The 18,750-nt window shown below is 45.5% G+C and overlaps 1 protein-coding gene across 2 annotated transcripts in view; it reads right to left on the reverse strand.

The window, feature by feature from the left end:
- Window positions 1–18,750, reverse strand: part of TC2N (tandem C2 domains, nuclear) — a 136,457-nt gene that overhangs the window by 8,101 nt on the left and 109,606 nt on the right. For both annotated transcript variants that reach the window (XM_082275442.1, XM_082275443.1), the window contains 3 exons: window positions 10,162–10,353; window positions 5,518–5,632; window positions 2,411–2,610 (listed from right to left, as the gene is read on the reverse strand). In XM_082275442.1, coding sequence (XP_082131568.1) covers window positions 2,411–2,610; window positions 5,518–5,632; window positions 10,162–10,353 — 507 coding nt within the window. The remainder of the gene's footprint in view (window positions 1–2,410; window positions 2,611–5,517; window positions 5,633–10,161; window positions 10,354–18,750) is intronic.

Raw genomic sequence — 18,750 nt, forward strand, 5'->3', positions numbered from 1 at the left:
GTAGATTTCAAAACTGAACACCAGTTGCCACATAATCTATATATACGTTGTTGCTTGCACAGAGTCACTTCCACTCAGTATCCTTCGCATTCCCTTACAATGCCTCAGTTTCTCCCCATGTGAGATCCTGTTTCATGTTATTGTCAGCAGTGTAAACTAATCCTCACTGTTACACCGATCATTTAACCTTAAGGTGTATTTAAGTAGCACAATGAATGAATGGGTTACATTTAAGAGAGTGAAAGCTGCATCTGCCCCTTCTGTAATGTATACAAGTGACATTTCCTTCTGGAAAATCCTTTCTTTTTTTAAGGAGAAATGTAAAATAATCGTCCTGGTTCGATAGCTGAGCGCTTTGTGCATACCCCATCAAAGAAAGTTTTGTTGCTGGAGAGGAACGAGAGTAAATGACTTTTCTTTTTCTACTAAATGCAAAGCAAATAACCACCTTGCCAGAATTTATGACGCACATGGGTTATTTTTTGCTAGTAGGATTACTCAACTAAAATCAATGGGCATCGCCTGTGATTAATCACTGCCAATCAAAATGCATTCGGTTGTATGTGGTTTCAAATGATTGCACAAAAATTTGGAGCATTGCGCTGCTTTTAGTAATTAAATAAATCTGCTCTCGTATCTGTACACCCCCTATGGAGCAGAACAATTTTTAAATTCCTGTTGCTATTACTTAAAGTGGAGCTCCAGCCCCCCCCCCCAGCAAAAAAATTAGGTCAGCACCTACAAATACTGTAGCTGCTGACGTTTTATTAAGACCCTTACCTGTCCAGGGATCCCACGATGTCGGCACCGCAGCCGATTTTTTAATCGCTACTCGGGTGCTGCCGCCGTCATTCCTTGTAAGGGAAACTGGCAGTGAAACCTTGCTGCTTCATAGCCAGTTTCCTACTGCACTGCGCTTTGGGAATGGCCTGGTGGCGGCAGAAGGAGGAAGGGGGCCGAACTTCCGGGAGTGGAGATGGTACCTGTCAAAAACAGGTGCCCACTCCCTTCCGTAAGGTACCTAATGTGACAGCGGAGGGGGGGAGGAAGCAAACAAGTGGAGCTTCCTCTTTTGGGTGCAGCTGCGCTTTAAAATAGAATTCTAGCTTTACCCTAACTAGTCTTTAAAATATCTCATCCCCCCTCCTAACACCTACGCTGTCTAACCTGTGTAAAATAAAAAATGTATACAGTAAAACCTTGGATTGAGAGTAACTTGGTTTGAGAGCGTTTTGCAAGACGAGCACAATTTTTTATTAATTTTGATTTGATAAACAAGCAATGTCTTGATATATGAGTAGCGTCACAACTGAGTATAAAAGAGAAGAGAGGCGCCTCTAAGTGTAGCAATATGGTTACATTTATTGAAGGCACAACATTTAGCCACTCACATGGTTGATGATTAAAACAGGCACATCTAAGTATGCAGACATCCAGGGTAAAGCTGTCCACATAGACCATCGCCTGCTTCGCCATTGACATCATCCCTTCCACACTGCGCTCCACGCCTCGCTTTCAGATTGCTCTACTGCAGGGTAGTCTTCCAGGTCATGACTGCAGACTGACAGCAATGAGAGCCATCGGTGCAGAGGACGGTCTATGTGGACAGCTTTACCCCGGATGCCTGCTTTCTTAGGTGTGCCTATTTTTTTCATTAACCATGTGAGTTGCTAAATGTTGAACCTTCATTAAATGTAACCATATTGCTACACTTAGAAGGCGCCTCTCTTCTCTTTTATAGACGGTATTTTGCTTCTAATCCCCTTGTGGAGGCGCCATTTGTGGATGGACATTTTATGGTTACACAACCAGTCACATTGCTATCATCTTTTTATATGGACTATAAACTGAAGGAATAAATGGTTGTGGAACAAATCATCTGAGTTTCCATTATTTCTTATGGGGAAATTTGCTTTAATATGAGTGCTTTGGATTACAAGCATTTTCAGAATGATTTATACTTGCAATCCAAGGTTTTACTGTATACTTGCCTATTTTCAGCCTGCTCTGGTCATATGATCCCATATGAGCGGCTGCAGGGGAGAGGAGAAGGCACTCAACAATGGCTGGGAATACTTGGTTTCGGCAATGTTACCAATAGGATTCCATGCCCCAGCCATTGTTGGTGCTCCCTTCTCTCCCCTCCAGCCACTGCTTACTGACACGGGGGAGCCAGATCACATGACTGAATCTTTGGACGCAGGCAGTCTGCTAATCGCGTGAACCCCCGCTGGAGTTCTTACATATAATCTCAGGCAGGGTGCATTCCCAAGTTTCAATGCACCCTTAGATATTTATCTGGTCAGCTGATGATGAACAATCCTCCATAGACTTCCCTCCAGCTTTATCTGCAGGACATATAACCATTCCAATTCTCTATGAAATGCAATGTTGATAAATTGCCCATTACCTGGCCAATGAAATGTTTCCTTCTGACGGAACTCCGGCTGTACAGTTTGATAAGAAAGTTAATTCCTTCTTCTTTCTGCGTCAATGGGAACAGCATGGTCTCCCCCCAGTTCACCTGTCCATTCGATTGCTTTAATGATCGCGTTTTCTTCTTGTACAGGAGCCCCTCTATACTGAACATTTCAGCCTTGACGTAGAAACCTGAAGGAACAGCAGATAAAGCAGTGGAGGTTACCAGTGTGTGCTGGAGGGCTCCCCTTTCTGCTACTATAACTTTTATCCTAGGCTTAAATTCCCTGTGTGTTGTGTCATTAGTGTTACTGTGTCACTAGTGTTAGTGTAGTGGCAAAAACTACCTTCTGGTTAAGATGACTCCAGACCTAAATGTAGTGAAAATAAATTATAGTTTCCACCTAACAGGAACCTGTGGTCAGCCAATGTAGAATCAAATATTTACATATTCTTAACAAGCACTAAGGCTAAGTTCACACTTGTTCTTTCTCTGAAAAGTGATCCTCAGTGGATAACAGCCACTTGTGTTGAACAGAAATTTTCACTGGACATATGCAGCATGGCATCTTTGACTTGAATGGACAAGTTTAACAAACTTGCTGCCTGTCAATTTGGAACTGACCCTACGATTAAGCCGCGTTCAGGCTGAAGCTGATCTTGATTCTCATGGTATGGTGGCTGGTTGAGAGAGTGGCCTCTTCCTCATTTGCTGTATGTATTGTTCTCGAGGGACATTTTGGAAGCCTGCACCCCTCTTCTTGTGGATCTTGGGAATGGAATTGCCAGACTGGAGTGGCCTTCAAGGTCTAGTCTACGGTCGCAAGCAGTAAGACTTAAATACTAGGCTAAAATTCCCTGTGTGTTGTGTCGTTAGTGTTACTTTGTCACTAGTGTTAGTGAAGTGGCAAAAACGACCTTCCAGTTAAGATGACTCATTATCTAAATCTAGTAAAAATAAATTATAGTTTCCACCTAACAGGAACCTGTGGTCAGGCAGTGTAGAATCAATTATTTACATATTCTTAACAAGCAGTAAGGCTAAGTTCACACTTGCTCTTTCTCTGAAAAGTGATCCACAGTGGATAACAGCCAATGTTGAACAGCAATTTTCACTGGACATATGCAGCATGGCATCTTTGACTTGAATGGACAAGTTTAACAGACAGTGCTGCCTGTCAATTTGGAACTGACCCTACCATTAAGCTCTGGTGGGCAGGGCGAAATGTGTCAGGGGGGGCATGACCTTTTGGCAGATCCATGTAGGCTGAAGCATATTCTCATGGTAAGGTGGCCGGTTGGGAGAGCGGCCGTTTCCTCATTTGATGTATGTATCATTCTCAAGGGGCATTTTGGTAGCCTGCACCCCTCTTCTTGTGGATCTTGGGAATGGAATTGCCAGACCGGAGTGGCGTTCAAGGTCTAGTCTAAGGTCGCAAGCAGTAAGACTAAGACTTTCTCTGAAAAGTGATCCACAGTGGATAACAGCCACTTGTGTTAAACAGCAATTTTCACCTGGCTTAAGCAGCATGGCATCTTTGACTTGCATGAACAAGTTTGACAGGCAGTGCTGCCTGTCAGCTCGGAATTGACCCTACGATTAGGCCCCTGTGGGCTGGGCTAAATGTGTCGGGGGGAGTGGCATTTTGGCAGACACATGCAGGCTGAAGCCGATCTTGATTGGCTGGTTGGGAGAGCGGGGTCTTCCTAATTTGATGTATGTATTGCTCTGGATGGGCATTTTTGGTAGCCTGCACCCCTCTTCTTGTGGATCTTGGGAATAGAATTCCTGAACTGGAGTGGCGTTCAAAGTCTAGTTCAAGGTCACAAGCAGTAAGACTAAGTTCACACTTGTTTTCTCTGAAAACTGATACATGATGGATAACGGCCGCTTGTGTTGAACAGCAATTTTATCCAGACTAATGCAGCATGGCATCTTTGACTTGAATGGGCAAGTTTGATCGGCAGTGCTGCCAGTCAACTCCTAATTCCCCATTAAATTTGCTGCAACACAAAGCACTGCAGCTATGGCATGTGACTAGCCCCCCTGGCTGTATGGTGTGCTTTGGGTGGTTGGGGTGCAGTGCATCTTCCTGTTTTTACCAGCCCCCCAGACGCCTGTGTGAAAGGGGTCTGAATGAATGTTAAAACAAGCCCTCACTGACCTCTCTAGCTGCAGGTTGTGCGGAACAATTCATCATGTGGTCAAGTCTGAACAGTCTGCTCCCCCCTTTTCCTGTATGCCTGCTCTTTGTTTACAATAAATATTAAAAGCCAGGCAACCAAGTCAGGGCTGGGAAGAGGAAGTGAAAATGTTTCTGGTGTAATTTTAAGGACCTGCAGCTATAAAGATAAAGTTATTTTTGTTCACCTACCAAACATTTCCTAAATGATGTAGCTGATCCAATGTATCAAACAATGAATAAAAGGGTCTCTAAATTTTCTAAACAAAGGGCCAATTTATAGTCCTTCAGACTTTTGGGGGGTCCGGGCTGTTGCTATTGGGAGAGGAAAAGGTCCCAACATCAGTGGCCCCATCTTTGGTGTCAGTGGGATGAATTGTGCCCTATCATTGGTGTCTTTGGGCCCAATTGTTGGTGTCTTTGGGAGGAAGTATGCACCATCATTGGTATCATTAAAGGAAACGTAATCCCTCAGTGGGGGGGTTCTCATTGTTGGTATTAGTGGATGAAATGGTCCCCCAAGGGCTGGATAAAAGCAAGGGAAGGGCCCCATCTGGCCCCTGGGCCGCATTCTGGAGACCACTGGTTTAGTATATATGTAAGCGGTTTGAGGTAGTTTAGCATGGGAACCAAACATTATTTGCAGGATTCAGGCTATGACTAGCTGTTCAATAGGAATGGAGAAACATACCACACCAACATCTGACAGACTCCAGACAGTGGATGTTCTCCTCTATCCTAGATCCATGTGAATCCAGTCCAGCTAACTTCATAAAGAGCTCATTGACTTTAAATTTAAAAAGTGTGTGTGTGTGTGTGTGTGTGTGTGTGTGTGTGTGTGTGTGTGTGTGTGTGTGTGTGTGGGGTTCAAAGGATAGAGATTGGAGAAAACAGAGGATGTGTAAAACGTACGTACTTATAGACAGCGGTGTTAGTGAGCTGGGCAGGTTCTGAGCTTTGAGAATTTGGAGCTGGATGCGATTGTTTATGGCCTGGAAACATGTCCCAACCTGGAGCTCTGCATGGCAAGACTGTGGAGAGAACAACCGTACAGGGAATTAAATTATGACAATTCTCAACTGCAATAACAGTGCAATTAATATGCAAACTAGGAGCTTTCTGTTACCTGTCTACCTTTTAAGAGTCTTCACCCAACCCACCAAATACATTGTATTGTCTGAGAGCACCATTCAACACAGGGGAATAAGGAAAGGTTACATTGCATTGTTGGTGCACAGCTATGGTAGACCTGTTCATCTCGGTCTACGAGGGTAGCCAACCATGGCACTCCAGCAGTTGTGGAACTACAAGTTCTATAAGACATTGCAAGACCAACAAACACAGGCTTGACACCCAGAAGCAGAGGCATGATGGCATTTGTAGTTTCACCATAGCTGGATTGCTAAGGTTGCCTATCTTGTATGCTGAGAAGCAGTGGCAACACGGCAACTCTCCACAAGAGCTGCAGTTTTGGAGTTGCTCTGACCCAGCCATCTAGCCATTACAATTCGATCCTTGTCAAAGTCCCTCAAATTCTTAAGCTTGCCCAGACCTTGTGCAGATCATATGCAATATCTGTGCGATGCAAATTCAGCCATACAAACTATATCGCTGAATTTTCATCGCATTCGGACCAAACTCGTGCAGGATCCTTTTTTTGTCCACACCGGAATCCGATCGCATGGCTGTTCACACCCATGCGATCCGATTCTGCAGATCGTGCTGCGTTTTGCAAACTGATTGCGAGGTGTCCTTAACTTGATATACACCCCGCAATCAGTTTGCATGCACAGGTTGTGATTTTGATGCAGTAAGAATATGCACCGCAACTTGCACTGTTCCACAGACACACAGCTCGGAAGCGTGTAGAAACGGTGTGCCTCCATAGCAAATAACTTGCTATGAGGGGACATCCGACGAAGAGGAGGAGCCAGAAGCACCACCAAGGGACCAGAGAAGAGGAGGATTGGGCCGCTCTGTGCAATACAACTGCACAGAGCAGGTGAATATAACCGGTTTGTTTTAATTACAATTTTTTGGGAATATATTGTAATCCAATTATATATTGTTCTGCGTTAAGTTTATTCTATATCTGTATAGGGGATAGCAATATCTGTATATGGACAATGGTCAGACTTTTGAGAAAAATATTTTCATGCAGGCAAATGTTACAAAGTTTCCAATGTGTACAGTATGCTATGGTTTTGGAATCGTAGCCCCGAGATTGGCTCCACAGCTGCTGTGTTTACATTTACTAAGTGCGGGAGATAAGGTGAGTGTCTGTAAAAGGTCATACAGAACAATAAAAAGAGCAAACAATTATATATCCATTAGCTTAGTTATGTTATTGTAAAATTCCAGCATGGAACTGCGTGTTCCCTGAAGTGCCATAAAAGACGCAGAGTCGTGCAAACACCTGCCACGTCTAAAACTTCACATCTACCCTGAGAATAAAACTGTGTACACACAGCCCCAAAACTTCAAAGATTCCTCTTCTGGAAGATGGAATGTCTTCTACTGACGTCACTCCATAGAGACGGAGAGTAGTAATATGTTCCAGGTATATCACACCTGAAAGGATAAACACGGATCCTTCACAGATGTCTATAGATCGGCATATGTTTCAGGAATGCATCAGCGAGACTTTCATAGGAAAGTGCTTAGACACATTCCAGTGAAAGTCCTCCTGTCCTTGCCGTAAACTAAACTAGCAATTATGGGCAACTGTTTTTAAGCCCCCGTTTACATCGGTGTGAATTGACAGGTCAAGTCGCATGTCAAATTGCAACCTATTGCCGGCAATGGCACCGTCCCAATCGGTGGGACATCTATTTTGTGGCACCGCACCAATTTCCAGTCTTCTAGTTTTTGCACTACTTTTGGCGACTTCAATAGACAAATGTGCATAAACCCACACAGATGTCTTTCAAGTCGCCCCCAAAGTCTGACTAACATGTGGCTTTGAAATCGTGCGAGTTCAAATGAAGTTGCACGATTTTGAAGGCCTGTTTATTGTGAACGAGGGCTTAACCTAACCTCCGGCCTTTCCTTCAATCTTGCACAGTTGTACCGGCTCCTCTCCTGTACTGAAATGGCTTACTCTGATTTCACTGCACACAGTGAGCTTCTCACAATGTGTATTAGAAGCTGCGGCAAGACCCATCTTATTTGCTGGCAGGAGAACCCACAGCACCATCTAGCCCCCCCCCCCTCCCACCACCAGCCTATTTATCCCTGGCCCACCCTTTTCAGCATAAACATAAATTGCTGGCGCAAAGGTAAAACCAAATTGTGAACTGTATGAAAAAGAGTAAAAAAAAAATACAATAAAATCCATGAATAGTCCAAAGAGTCAATTGGTTAGGCTGTAGATAGTCAATACATAATCCACACCAGGGCTAAACATCTCCTCCGGGGTGAAGCCAATTCAAGGATACGTATAAGAAGAAAGAAACAGAGCGCCTCTGAGTGAAATATTAAATAAGTAATGTCCAAATAGTACAAAATAGCATGGCATGGTGTCCCTGGAAGGAGATGGACAAGTTCCGGATCAGTGGCCCGCACAGCTGAGATCCGGAACTTGTCCATCTCATTCCAGAGACACCACGCCGAAGAAAGGCTCTCCATGACACAGCTTGGACGCCTGGTTCTCTCCGCTGCTGAAGCACTCTCGTTACTTACCACATACCACCCTGCATCTATTTTTTGCCCCTTTGCTTCATTCTGCCCAGGGCAACTTTCCATCCTGCCCACCCCCTTGTCCTGATCCTGCTTTTCATTCATTGTTTTTCAGTTTTTTTAATCTCAGCATCTCATGTGGGTGTTCCCTAGGGTGGTCTGCATGTACAGCACCCAGCTGGTCCCTCCCACCAGCCATTATCTCCATGCATTTATTTTAGACTAGCACAGAGTCCCAGTGACCAGTGACAACATCATTGGGTATGAAAGAAGGTATGTAATGAAAACAGGTTTTATTTAAAAATGTAATGTCATGCTAATGGGGGGTGGGGGGGGGAGACAAGGGAAGACAAAATATAAGCAGATTAAAGGATAAGTTCACCTCTCGTACATGCACAAAACTGACCTCTGACTAAGCCCCATGGGCAGGACGAAACGTGTCAGAGAAGGGCATGGCCTGGGGTTAGGCAGGCTGAAGATGAATCTTACCCTTTCTTCATTATAATCTTTCTGGAGTGGAGCCTCCTATTTGTCTGTTTTGTGTAAGCCAGCCAGAGCCGGAATGAAAAGCCGACACCCATATGCTGTGGGCTCCGCCCCCACACAGCTGAGTCATTCCTTCACAGGAATCTGTGATTTCAAAAACTACAAGTCCTGTCTTCCACTGTGGCAGATGGCTTGTAGTTCTCAATCAACTACCAGAGCGCTGGCCGGAGCCCTGGTAGTTCACTGACAGTAACTATCTGCCCGTATGGAGATACAAGCAGAGAGCTCTCAGCACTGTCTGCAGGAGCCTGACTATGCACCAGCAATCCACTGATCTAAAAAAATATAAAAATAATAAATGCACAATTTTGTTACCTGCAAAATCCTGTGTACTTAGCCTTTAAACGTCAAGTGTTACTAAACCCAGGAGCCTGCATTCGCTCACTAGATCTGGTCTACCACAGTACAAAGAACATGGAAATGGAATTATTTTAGTAAATATAAACTGCTAAATACCTTTTCTCATCAGCGATATATAGCAGTCTTGTTACTTATATCAGTGTCTGGCCGAACACTGGTTAAAGCCTCATCCCCCAAGACTGTTCTCTTAGGCTGCATGACCCCTGACCCTCTGTCTGGACAGTGCTGATTGACCCTTTGCTGATCACATGCACACTACCAAGAGGAAAAAAAAAAGCTCTCTAGCAATACACACCAAACTGAGCATGTGCAGAATGCCCCCAAGACTCTGTACTATCAGGAGATGGATTGGGGGCCGTGGAAGGGGATGATCAGAGAAGACAGGATCAAACAGCCTTTTTACACAGTGCAGAGGATAACCCCTTAGGTTCCACAGCGAGTATAACAAGCATGCTTTACTGCATATACACACTGATTTTACTGTTGTGGGTTTAGTAACCCTTTTAGCTTTAACACTATAGGCACATTTACCGCTTGAGCATTCATTTCAGTGGCCAGGATAAATTAAGATTCTGGCCAATGGAATGAACGAACGCCCAAATGATTGATGCGCATGAATGCGTTTGAAAAACAGGGCCTTAGGCACCTTTTTTAGGCTGTCAGGCGAAAAAGGTGTTCAGAGAAGCCGGGCGTCCAATGTGCATGAGGCCTAAAGCAGATCTCAATCCTTGTAAACGCCATCATTATGTATGCTGTTCACTGAACAGGCACGTTCCTGAGGATCCCTTTTTATTCCTCTATCCATCATGGTAGAAATATTTCATAGAAAAAGTTTGCTAAATAAAACAGTTTGTGATTTCATGCCATCTTCCCCACGCTTTTATAAAACCTTCAAACCGATATTTTTTTAGAAAAGTCATTGGAGATAACAGAATGATGACCCAGCCTAGACTGGCGCTGTCTACGTTTTGCTCACCGACACTTTGGAAGAAGGGACAACATCCAGCCAGTGGTCAGTCTCCTTCTCGCTGAGGTCCCGCAGCGATATCGAACACTTGCTGATCGTTCTCTTTCGTGGCGTCAAGCTGAGGACTTTGAAGACCAGCCTCACTTTCTGTAAGGTTTGTAACTTAATGGCGAACACAAATGTCTCCATGAACTCCATGTCCTGCTAGAAAAGATAGTAAATTCATGCAAAGAAAAAAAATTGTTGGCTAAATCAATTTGGTGTTAAGCCCCATTTGGCAGTTGTGGCATTTACTATATATAGTTGGCTAGTGTGAACTCCTGGCTGCTTATTCTCATTAAACCCAATTGAACTGTATGTCAGAGAAAAAAAATATTCTGTACATCTTTGCAATACATTTCCTCATGCTGTATCCCTAGGGTTGCAAGTACAGAATACTGGCTGATTAGCAAGAAATTCAATTAATTCCTTTAAGTGCTGACAACACAGTGCCTTTTCTACAATGAAATGCCAAGCAGCATTGTCATCCCTGTCTACTAAATTACCTATTTCATCTATACCTGTCCCTCATAAAAATATTTAAAAAAAAAGGCTCTGCATTGACTCCCAAGAGCCTGCCCACACACACTTTAAAAGCACCTACTAAACCCTAAAACAAGCACCTTACCAAAAGACTGCCCATGCAGGTAAGGGGTGTAACGGAGTATATCCGTTCTAAGTCTCCCAACTCCCAAGTAAATAAGTGATCAGAGCCCTTGGTTACCCAGACATCAGCCAAGACTTGATGAAGGGTACAACAGGAATGACTGTTTATTGAACAAACTCATTCAGAATATATACCCCACCAGGACAGGTGAGCCTGATTACATTATCATATGCAGACTAAGTTATATACAGAAACTTAATTAAACTGAGCTAATTAACTAGCCATCTGGACAGAAACAATAGGTGAATGGGACTCCACATCTAGACCATGTAATATTTAGCATGCTAATTAACTCAGCACTGCAACAAGGCAACAAAGTACATTACACATTATCCTAAGTATAAAAACAGAACACCTTATTAAACAGACAATAGAAGGAGACCCCATTAGCAGACTGTCCGTCTCCTACTTTGAAGTACATGAAATCCACATCTAAGCAATGCTTTGAGCTTTGATTATTTGGAGGTCACAGACTTCATGGCAACGGTCTACAATAGCAAAGCTCATACAATGTTCTATCATTCTTATATATTGTAATTAATGTATCATAGATTTCTCGAGGGATATTGCGGATAAATATTACTGTCCCATTTGATGTAATCCAAACAATATTCTCAGTGTCCATTAGGTAGCTGTCCATCATGTTCTCAGTCACCCTGTGCCTCTAATACACATGTAAAACATTGACAAAAATGGCGCTGCAAGCTTGTGGTCCGCGCCAAACAAATCAGGCCATCCATCCGATATCTTCCCCCCCCTAGGAATAGACAGACCTGTAACCAGACCCACGACGGGCCTGCAACAAGTCGGTTGGACCCCCTGAGTCTACAGTCCAAGTCCTTTGGGGTCCAATGTGACTAGACAAGTGGGTAGCCACATGTAGGTTTGGCACTCAGTGACAGAGTTTCGTCACAAGGGGTGTTACTGAAATTCTCACAGGGGCAGGTGCTGGGAGGCCAGTTCCTATAGAGGTGATGTGGGCACTCCCCCTAGAACTACAACTCCCAAGAGCCCTTTCCCTTTAAAGGCACCATTCACCTTTTACCAAAAAACTGCCTAAGCAGGTAAGGGGTGCCTGTAGATAGAAATTAACTGTTCAGCTTTGACCAAAGTTAAATAAGGCCCTTGCTATAGGTGCAGGCTGTTTTATGTACCTCCTGAAGCCTGACTGAAAAATTCCCAGTGATGGCATCATCCTGTTTTGCCTTGTTGCTAGGATGTTGTTAAGACACTCCCAGCTGTTACTGTTTACATTCACTCTTTATCTGAATCAAACCCCCTTACATGTGCTTTCTCTCCCCTGATGAATTAGCTCTGAACTCAGTGTTTGAGATCTCTCTACTGTGACGTGGAGGTGACCAGTAAGAGCTAGGAGTCTCCTAGCAACGTCCTAGCTACAAGGCAGGATGGGATGATGCCATCTGTAGGAATTTTTCAGCCAGGCTTCAGGAGTTGCATAGGTTGCAACCTTACTTTCTTCAGTGGAGAATGCATAATGTAGAATATAACAAAAAAAAGAAAAAATTGGGACTGTAGCTGCAATATATTAATTTTGTATAAGGGGGCAGAGACTCAACCTGCTGCCTATAAATTTCACGGAAAATGATATACCGTAAGAAGTCAATAGGTCTGTAGGATTTTTTTAGCCAGGCTTCAGGAGTTACATAGGTTGCAACCTTACTTTCTTCAGTGGAGGACGCATAATGTAGAATATTAAAAAAATTTGGGACTGTAGCTGTAATATATTAATTTTGTCTAAGGGGGCAGAGACTCAACCTGCTACCCATAAATCCCACGAAAAATGATATACCATAAGAAGTATTCTGCCCACATGTGCTCATCCGCAACTGACTGGAGCCATGCATTACTGCACATCGCTATGCTTAAAGCAACAGCTGATGAGAGATCACAACCAATGTTTTTTCATGGTTTTTGTGTATAATTGCTGCTAATTACAAAAAAACATTAATTGGTCACGTGTCTAGGTACTGGAGAGGTGTCAGGTTTAGCTTCTTACATGAAAATGTGAATTGCTATAGCTGCTATTTATATTATGCAGAGCAACTGGTTCTCTAAATATACATCTTGGGGTTTGAGAGCCTTAAGGTCAACTTTTGCATGGAATCAGTTTGTCACTGTTGAGTTTGGAGTGCTCTTCAAATCAGTGCGCCCCTGGAGCAGTCACAGTCACTTAATTCTGTTAGGGATGGAGTGAGATCACCAGGTCATGTTTGATGTGATAGTGTGTCAATAATGAGGTTGAAGTAGCAGTGATGACATCATTACATCAGGTGTGTAATAATGTATTCAGTAATAAAGTAAGTGCTCTTATAATTCAGACTTGTTGGGACAAATTGAAAAATTCCACGAAGGGTAATTTTAGGATCCAGTCCAGGTGCAAAGCTTGGAGGTTACATCTCTGCACACTTCAACTAACATTTGCAACAGAAATGAAAAAATAAACTACTCGCGCCAAAAAAATGTGAAAGCGTGAAATATTTTTAAAATTATTAATAATATGTGTTAAGGGGCAGCTGCTGTGGACAAAGAGCTAGAAGGATAATAAGAATAGCATGCCTAATGCACGCTTCCAACAGCGCTTGCAGAACAACTAATTGGTAAAATAACAGTGTGTATGTATATATATATATATATATATATATATATATATAATTCCTAGAGGACACAAAATGTTAATCCCCATGCATATCCATATGCCAAATCAACATAGCAAACATTGCCTGTGTCCCCAACGATCGGCGGGTCCCGGCAGACAGAGTCCATCGAACCCACTGATTGGCTCCGGCTGTGTCTAATCACACAGGATTGGGTTGCCAGCGGCGCGTGTATGCGCCTAGATTTGGAAGTGCAGGATTATGTGCAGTAAAGCCGCCTTGCCGTTGTATATGTACAGTATACAGTCAGCAAACGGTTAAGGTGACTCACCCTCTCTGTTTGTCCTGTTTTCCATTTAGTTTTAAAAGTGAAAGTAAAAGAAAATCTCACTTTTTTTTTTTCTCCTCAGAAAAGTAATAGAGGGGAAATCTTCCAATGGGGACACTAGTTCTGGTGTCCCCAAGGAATTCCCTTAATTTTCAGGAATTTCCTCTCACTTTCTGTTTGGCTATGGGACAGGAAATAAAGGGAAATCTCTGCAATGGGACACAGATGGCGAAATAAAATTTGACAGGGGTTATAACCAATGTTCCCTCTAATTTTTTACTGTGCTGAGCAAATAAAAAAAATTTCTGAGCGCAAACCTTTAGATTAAGCAATGGGGGGGACGTCAATGCAGAGTGACCAGCTTGCCCCAATCAACTGCAGAGTGCCACAGCATTGCCCCCAATAAACTGCAGAGTGCCACAGCAATGCCCCCAATAAATTGCAGAGTGCCACAGCAATGCCCCCAATAAACTGCAGAGTGCCACAGCATTGCCCCCAATAAACTGCAGAGTGCCACAGCATTGCCCCCAATAAACTGCAGAGTGCCACAGCAATGCCCCCAATAAACTGCAGAGTGCCACAGCAATGCTCCCAATAAACTGCAGAGTGCCACAGCATTGCCCCCAATAAACTGCAGAGTGCCACAGCAATGCCCCCAATAAATTGCAGAGTGTCACAGCAATGCCCCCAATAAATTGCAGAGTGTCACAGCAATGCCCCCAATAAACTGCAGAGTGCCACAGCAATGCCCCCAATAAACTGCAGAGTGCCACAGCATTGCCCCCAATAAACTGCAGAGTGCCACAGCAATGCCCCCAATAAACTGCAGAGTGCCACAGCATTGCCCCCAATAAACTGCAGAGTGCCACAGCAATGCCCCCAATAAATTGCAGAGTGCCACAGCAATGCCCCCAATAAACTGCAGAGTGCCACAGCAATGCCCCCAATAAACTGCAGAGTGCCACAGCAATACCCCCAATAAATTGCAGAGTGTCACAGCAATGCCCCCAATAAACTGCAGAGTGCCACAGCATTGCCCCCAATAAACTGCAGAGTGCCACAGCAATGCCCCCAATAAACTGCAGAGTGCCACAGCATTGCCCCCAATAAACTGCAGAGTGCCACAGCAATGCCCCCAATAAACTGCAGAGTGCCACAGCATTGCCCCCAATAAACTGCAGAGTGCCACAGCAATGCCCCCAATAAACTGCAGAGTGCCACAGCAATGCCCCCAATAAACTGCAGAGTGCCACAGCATTGCCCCCAATAAACTGCAGAGTGCCACAGCAATGCCCCCAATAAATTGCAGAGTGTCACAGCAATGCCCCCAATAAACTGCAAAGTGCCACAGCATTGCCCCCAATAAACTGCAGAGTGCCACAGCAATGCCCCCAATAAAATGCAGAGTGCCACAGCAATGCCCCCAATAAACTGCAGATTGCCACAGCAATGCCCCCAATAAACTGCAGAGTGCCACAGCAATGCCCCCAATAAACTGCAGATTGCCACAGCAATGCCCCCAATAAACTGCAGAGTGCCACAGCAATGCCCCCAATAAACTGCAGAGTGCCACAGCAATGCCCCCAATAAACTGCAGAGTGCCACAGCATTGCCCCCAATAAACTGCAGAGTGCCACAGCAATGCCCCCAATAAACTGCAGAGTGCCACAGCAATGCCCCCAATAAACTGCAGAGTGCCACAGCATTGCCCCCAATAAACTGCAGAGTGCCACAGCAATGCCCCCAATAAATTGCAGAGTGCCACAGCAATGCCCCCAATAAACTGCAGAGTGCCACAGCAATGCCCCCAATAAACTGCAGAGTGCCACAGCAATGCCCCCAATAAATTGCAGAGTGTCACAGCAATGCCCCCAATAAACTGCAGAGTGCCACAGCATTGCCCCCAATAAACTGCAGAGTGCCACAGCAATGCCCCCAATAAACTGCAGAGTGCCACAGCATTGCCCCCAATAAACTGCAGAGTGCCACAGCAATGCCCCCAATAAATTGCAGAGTGTCACAGCAATGCCCCCAATAAACTGCAAAGTGCCACAGCATTGCCCCCAATAAACTGCAGAGTGCCACAGCAATGCCCCCAATAAAATGCAGAGTGCCACAGCAATGCCCCCAATAAACTGCAGATTGCCACAGCAATGCCCCCAATAAACTGCAGAGTGCCACAGCAATGCCCCCAATAAACTGCAGATTGCCACAGCAATGCCCCCAATAAACTGCAGAGTGCCACAGCAATGCCCCCAATAAACTGCAGAGTGCCACAGCAATGCCCCCAATAAACTGCAGAGTGCCACAGCATTGCCCCCAATAAACTGCAGAGTGCCACAGCAATGCCCCCAATAAACTGCAGAGTGCCACAGCAATGCCCCCAATAAACTGCAGAGTGCCACAGCATTGCCCCCAATAAACTGCAGAGTGCCACAGCAATGCCCCCAATAAATTGCAGAGTGCCACAGCAATGCCCCCAATAAACTGCAGAGTGCCACAGCATTGCCCCCAATAAACTGCAGGGTGCCACAGCAATGCCCCCAATAAACTGCAGAGTGCCACAGCATTGCCCCCAATAAACTGCAGAATGCCACAGCAATGCCCCCAATAAACTGCAGAGTGCCACAGCATTGCCCCCAATAAACTGCAGAGTGCCACAGCAATGCCCCCAATAAACTGCAGAGTGCCACAGCAATGCCCCCAATAAACTGCAGAGTGCCACAGCATTGCCCCCAATAAACTGCAGAGTGCCACAGCAATGCCCCCAATAAATTGCAGAGTGTCACAGCAATGCCCCCAATAAACTGCAAAGTGCCACAGCATTGCCCCCAATAAACTGCAGAGTGCCACAGCAATGCCCCCAATAAAATGCAGAGTGCCACAGCAATGCCCCCAATAAACTGCAGATTGCCACAGCAATGCCCCCAATAAACTGCAGAGTGCCACAGCAATGCCCCCAATAAACTGCAGATTGCCACAGCAATGCCCCCAATAAACTGCAGAGTGCCACAGCAATGCCCCCAATAAACTGCAGAGTGCCACAGCAATGCCCCCAATAAATTGCAGAGTGTCGCAGCAATGCCCCCAATAAACTGCAGAGTGCCGCAGCAATGCCCCCAATACATTGCAGAGTGCCACAGCAATGCCCCCAATAAACTGCAGAGTGCCACAGCAATGCCCCCAATAAACTGCAGAGTGCCACAGCAATGCCCCCAATAAATTGCAGAGTGCCACAGCAATGCCCCCAATCAACTGCAGAGTGCCACAGCAATGCCCCCAATAAATTGCAGAGTGCCACAGCATTGCCCCCAATAAACTGCAGAGTGCCACAGCAATGCCCCCAATAAACTGCAGAGTGCCACAGCATTGCCCCCAATAAACTGCAGAGTGCCACAGCAATGCCCCCAATAAATTGCAGAGTGTCGCAGCAATGCCCCCAATAAACTGCAGAGTGCCGCAGCAATGCCCCCAATACATTGCAGAGTGCCACAGCAATGCCCCCAATAAACTGCAGAGTGCCACAGCAATGCCCCCAATAAACTGCAGAGTGCCACAGCAATACCCCCAATAAATTGCAGAGTGTCACAGCAATGCCCCCAATAAACTGCAGAGTGCCACAGCAATGCCCCCAATAAATTGCAGAGTGCCACAGCATTGCCCCCAATAAACTGCAGAGTGCCACAGCAATGCCCCCAATAAATTGCAGAGTGTCACAGCAATGCCCCCAATAAACTGCAGAGTGCCACAGCATTGCCCCCAATAAACTGCAGAGTGCCACAGCAATGCCCCCAATAAACTGCAGAGTGCCACAGCATTGCCCCCAATAAACTGTAGAGTGCCACAGCAATGCCCCCAATAAACTGCAGAGTGCCACAGCATTGCCCCCAATAAACTGCAGAGTGTCACAGCAATGCCCCCAATAAACTGCAGAGTGCCACAGCAATGCCCCCAATAAATTGCAGAGTGTCACAGCAATGCCCCCAATAAACTGCAGAGTGCCACAGCAATGCCCCCAATAAACTGCAGAGTGCCACAGCAATGCCCCCAATACATTGCAGAGTGCCACAGCAATGCCCCCAATAAACTGCAGAGTGCCACAGCAATGCCCCCAATAAATTGCAGAGTGCCCACAGCATTGCCCCCAATAAATTGCAGAGTGCCACAGCATTGCCCCCAATAAACTGCAGAGTGCCACAGCAATGCCCCCAATAAAATGCAGAGTGCCACAGCAATGCCCCCAATAAACTGCAGAGTGCCACAGCAATGCCCCCAATAAACTGCAGAGTGCCGCAGCAATGCCCCCAATAAATTGCAGAGTGCCACAGCAATGCCCCCAATAAACTGCAGAGTGCCATAGCAATGCCCCCAATAAACTGCAGAGTGCCACAGCAATGCCCCCAATCAACTGCAGAGTGCCACAGCAATGCCCCCAATCAACTGCAGAGTGCCACAGCAATGCCCCCAATAAACTGCAGAGTGCCACAGCATTGCCCCCAATAAACTGCAGAGTGCCACAGCATTGCCCCCAATAAACTGCAGAGTGCCACAGCAATGCCCCCAATCAACTGCAGAGTGCCACAGCATTGCCCCCAATAAACTGCAGAGTGCCACAGCATTGCCCCCAATCAACTGCAGAGTGCCACAGCAATGCCCCCAATCAACTGCAGAGTGCCACAGCATTGCCCCCAATAAATTGCAGAGTGCCACAGAAATGCCCCCAATAAACTGCAGAGTGCCACAGCAATGCCCCCAATAAATGCAGAGATGCCAGCTTCTCTCCTGCGTTAACATGCTGGTGGAGCAGGAAGTCGGCATTGCGGCTCGGGTAAGGGATGTGCTGCATTCTGAGCAAATGAACAGCTTCTGACCTCCTGAGTGGATCTTCTGGTGTTTGACCAGCCGTGGCGTGGCCCCCCCGCGACCCTGTGCACTTACCTCACGGACGG

Source organism: Pelophylax lessonae (assembly GCF_965119305.1).
Source record: "Pelophylax lessonae genome assembly, chromosome: 13".
NCBI lineage: Eukaryota > Metazoa > Chordata > Amphibia > Anura > Ranidae > Pelophylax > Pelophylax lessonae.